This window comes from Salvelinus sp. IW2-2015, unplaced genomic scaffold, assembly GCF_002910315.2.
Source record: "Salvelinus sp. IW2-2015 unplaced genomic scaffold, ASM291031v2 Un_scaffold609, whole genome shotgun sequence".
Lineage (NCBI taxonomy): Eukaryota > Metazoa > Chordata > Actinopteri > Salmoniformes > Salmonidae > Salvelinus > Salvelinus sp. IW2-2015.
In genome coordinates, this window is record NW_019942583.1 from 157,156 (window position 1) to 160,641 (window position 3,486).

At 42.2% G+C, this 3,486-nt stretch overlaps 1 protein-coding gene across 1 annotated transcript in view; it reads right to left on the reverse strand.

Moving 5' to 3' along the window:
* Nucleotides 1–780: 780 nt before the first annotated feature.
* Nucleotides 781–3,486, reverse strand: part of LOC112068619 (C-X-C motif chemokine 11-1-like) — a 32,780-nt gene continuing 30,074 nt past the window's right edge. Inside the window, exons 2-3 of the mRNA XM_024135795.1 lie at nt 1,117–1,243; nt 781–877 (exon numbers count right to left, since the gene is read on the reverse strand). Of these exons, the coding sequence (XP_023991563.1) occupies nt 781–877; nt 1,117–1,243 (224 nt within the window). The remainder of the gene's footprint in view (nt 878–1,116; nt 1,244–3,486) is intronic.

Below are 3,486 nucleotides of genomic sequence, written 5' to 3' on the forward strand. Positions count from 1 at the left end.
CTGATACTGACATACTGACGTACTGATACCGATATACTGATACTTGACATTATGTTTAACTGATATACTGATACTACGTACATGACGTACTGATATACTGATACTGAAATACTATTACTGACGTACATGTACTATACCGATATATGATACTTGACGTACTGATGTACTGACGTACTGACATACTTGATACACTGATACATGATATATTGATACTGATTGTACTGATGTACATGTACTGATGTACTGATGTACTGATTACTGACAAACTGATGTACCGATAACAATGATGTACGATATACTGATGTACTGATTACTGACATACTGATATACTGATACACTGATATATTGATACTGATGTACTTATACTGATGTACTGAAGTACTGATACTGAGTACTGATATACCGATGTACTGATGTACTGATGTACTGATGTACTGATGTACTGATGTACTGATGTACTGATGTACTGATGTACTGATATACTGAGTACCGATATACTGATGTACTGACATATGATATACTGATATATTGATACTGATGTACTTTATACTGATTATTGATTACTGATGTAATATGTGCTGATATACTGATGTACGACATTACTGAGACTGACATACTGATGTACTGACATACTGATGTACTGATGTACTGAGTAGAACTGATACTGATGTACTGAATTATACTGACTTAATTGATGTACGAATGAATGCTGATAATGTTACTGAGTACTAATTATAACTTGATATACTGACATACTGATGTACTTATATACTGCAGTCCTCACCTTTGTTTTTTCATTATTTTCTCAATGGTTTTCTTGGCAAATGGAGCCTCMGGATTCAYACACTTCTTCCCTTCTCCGTTATTCAGAGTGACACTGAACACACATGGACAGATACTGCTGTTAGTGCCGTCACATCTTTACAACTGAGCATAGAGATACATAATATAATCTTACAACAGGTGTAATCTCAATTGGTTAAAAATCAATAGCAACATTTACCATTGTGCCCATCTACTGAGCTAGTCACAATATGCACCGATATTAATATAGTACAAACAAATGGGCGGACAGACAGACATACAGACATACAGAAACACAAACAGATTTCTTACATGAGCTCTATGTTCCGGCAGGAGTGGCTGGAGGTGTACACCTCAAGCTTCTCAATGAGAAGAGGCTTAACGTGGTTCACCATTCCATTCAGACACAGGCACCGAGCTTTAGAATGACCCACCTGGCCTGGGGATGACAAGAAAAMGTTATGGTATGTTTGGTTATGGRGTTATTGCAGCTAAGAACTAAACTCTTCAGTCAGAAATCAAACCTAATATTTGACTACACTTCTCCCTGGATTTGCAAGTCAATTCATATGCTGCAGATTTCTAATCAAGACGTCAAAGATATTAGAAACATAATTCAAGATATTTAAGAGATGTTACCATTCAACATTGACCAGGAGCAGACAGGCCAGGAAGCTGATGAGGACCGTTGATGTCATTGTGTTGGTCATGGATACTGCTTCTTCAGTTTCTTTAAGAGTCTGGATGGACAGCTCAGTCAAGTGATGGAAGTTGTGACTGGAGGAGAGAAGTGATGGAAGTTGTGAACGGAGGAGAGCTTGGGCTTGTATTTACAGTATACTTGTATTTTATAGTAAGCCCTGCCCCTGTGAACCTTTCTCTGCAGTAGCAATGGATGTAAACATACTGCCGCTTCAAGAAGCCGGACTCTAACCAGGAGCTTTATAGAAATCCCACTTTCAAATGAACCATCAAACAGGCAAAGCATAAATACAGGACTAAGATTGATCCTTACTATTACCGGCTCCCGACGCTTGTCTGATGTGGCAGGGCTTTGCCAACTATTACGGAGCCACAAGCTTTCCATTGACACAAAGCCTACCAGACGAGCTAAACTACTTCTATGCGCGCCGCTTCGAGGCAAGCAACACTGAAGCATGCATGAGAGCACCAGCTGTTCCGGATGACTGTGTGATCACGCTCGGCGGAGCCATGTGAGAAGGACCTTTAAGCAGGTCAACATTCACTAGGCCTCAGCGCCAGACAGATTACCAGGACGTGTACTGCGAGCATGTGCTGACTAGCTGGCAAGTGTCTTCACTGACATTTTCAATCTATCCCTGGCCAATTCTGTAATACCTACATGTTTCAAGCAGACCATCATAGTCCCTGTGTCCATGAACACCAAGGTAAKCTGCCTAAATGARTACTGACCCGTAGCACTCACATCTGTAGCCATGAAGTGCTTTGAATGGCTGGTCATGGCTCACATCAACACCATCATCCCAGAAACGCTAGATCCACTACAATTTGCATYCCACCCCAACAGATCAACAGATGACGCAATCTCTATTGCACTCAACACTGCCCTTTCCCACCTGGACAAAAGGAACACCTATATGAGAATTCTGTCAAAAAGTTCAACAGCTGCACCATTGAGAGCATCACCGCCTGGTACGGCAACCGCTCGGCCTTCAACCGCAAGGCGCTACAGAGGGAAGTGCGTATGGCCCAGTACATCACTTGGGCCAAGCCTCCTGCCATCCAGGACCTCGATACCAGGTGGTGTCAGAGGAAGGCCCTACAAATTGCCAAAGACTCCAGTTACTCTAGTCATAGACTGTTCTCTCTGCTACCGCATGGCAAGCGGCACCGGAGCGCCGAGTCTCGGTCCAAAAGCTTCTTAACAGCTTTTACCCCCAAGCCGTAAAACTTCTGAACAGCTAATTAAATGGCTACCCAGGCTATTTGCCTTCAGTTCGACCCCCCCCCCCTTTTTTTATTAAGCTACTGCTACTCGCTGCTACTCACTGCTGCTACTCACTTTACCCCTTCRTACATGTACATATTACTTCAATTACCTCAACTAACCTGTACCCCACACATAGACTCAGTGCCAGTACCCCCTGTATATAGCCTCATTATTGTTGTTTTATTGTTGCTCTTTTATTTTTTACTTTAGTATTATTTAGTAAATACTTGCATTGTTGGTTAAGGGCTTGTAAGCATTTCACAGTCTGCACCTGTTTTATTCGGCGCATGTGACCAATACAATTAGATTTATATGTTTACCATATAAATAAAGCCCTTAACCAACAACCAACAACAAAGCCCATAAAGCCCTTTCGAATTGAATTGAGAGGGTGTTCCCCTTTTCTCTGTCTCAGCTCCTTTCTCCTCTTCCCTGCTTCTCCTTTCACACAGGATTTCCGTTTCTCAGAAACACTCTCTCTGACAGTGAAATTCGGGGCGTGGTCGCCAATATACAGGGTGCCTGAGAGAATCGATACAATCTGTCTTTCCTTTTGTGCACTCCCCCAAGATGGCCACCCTCCATTCCCTATAGTTAGTGCACTACTGTCTGACTCAACAGAAGCCTCATTCACCGTTTACTTTATAGTTGCCACGACTACTTTTGACAGCAGCCCTATCCTGATTCGTATTAATAGCTGCCACTACTTC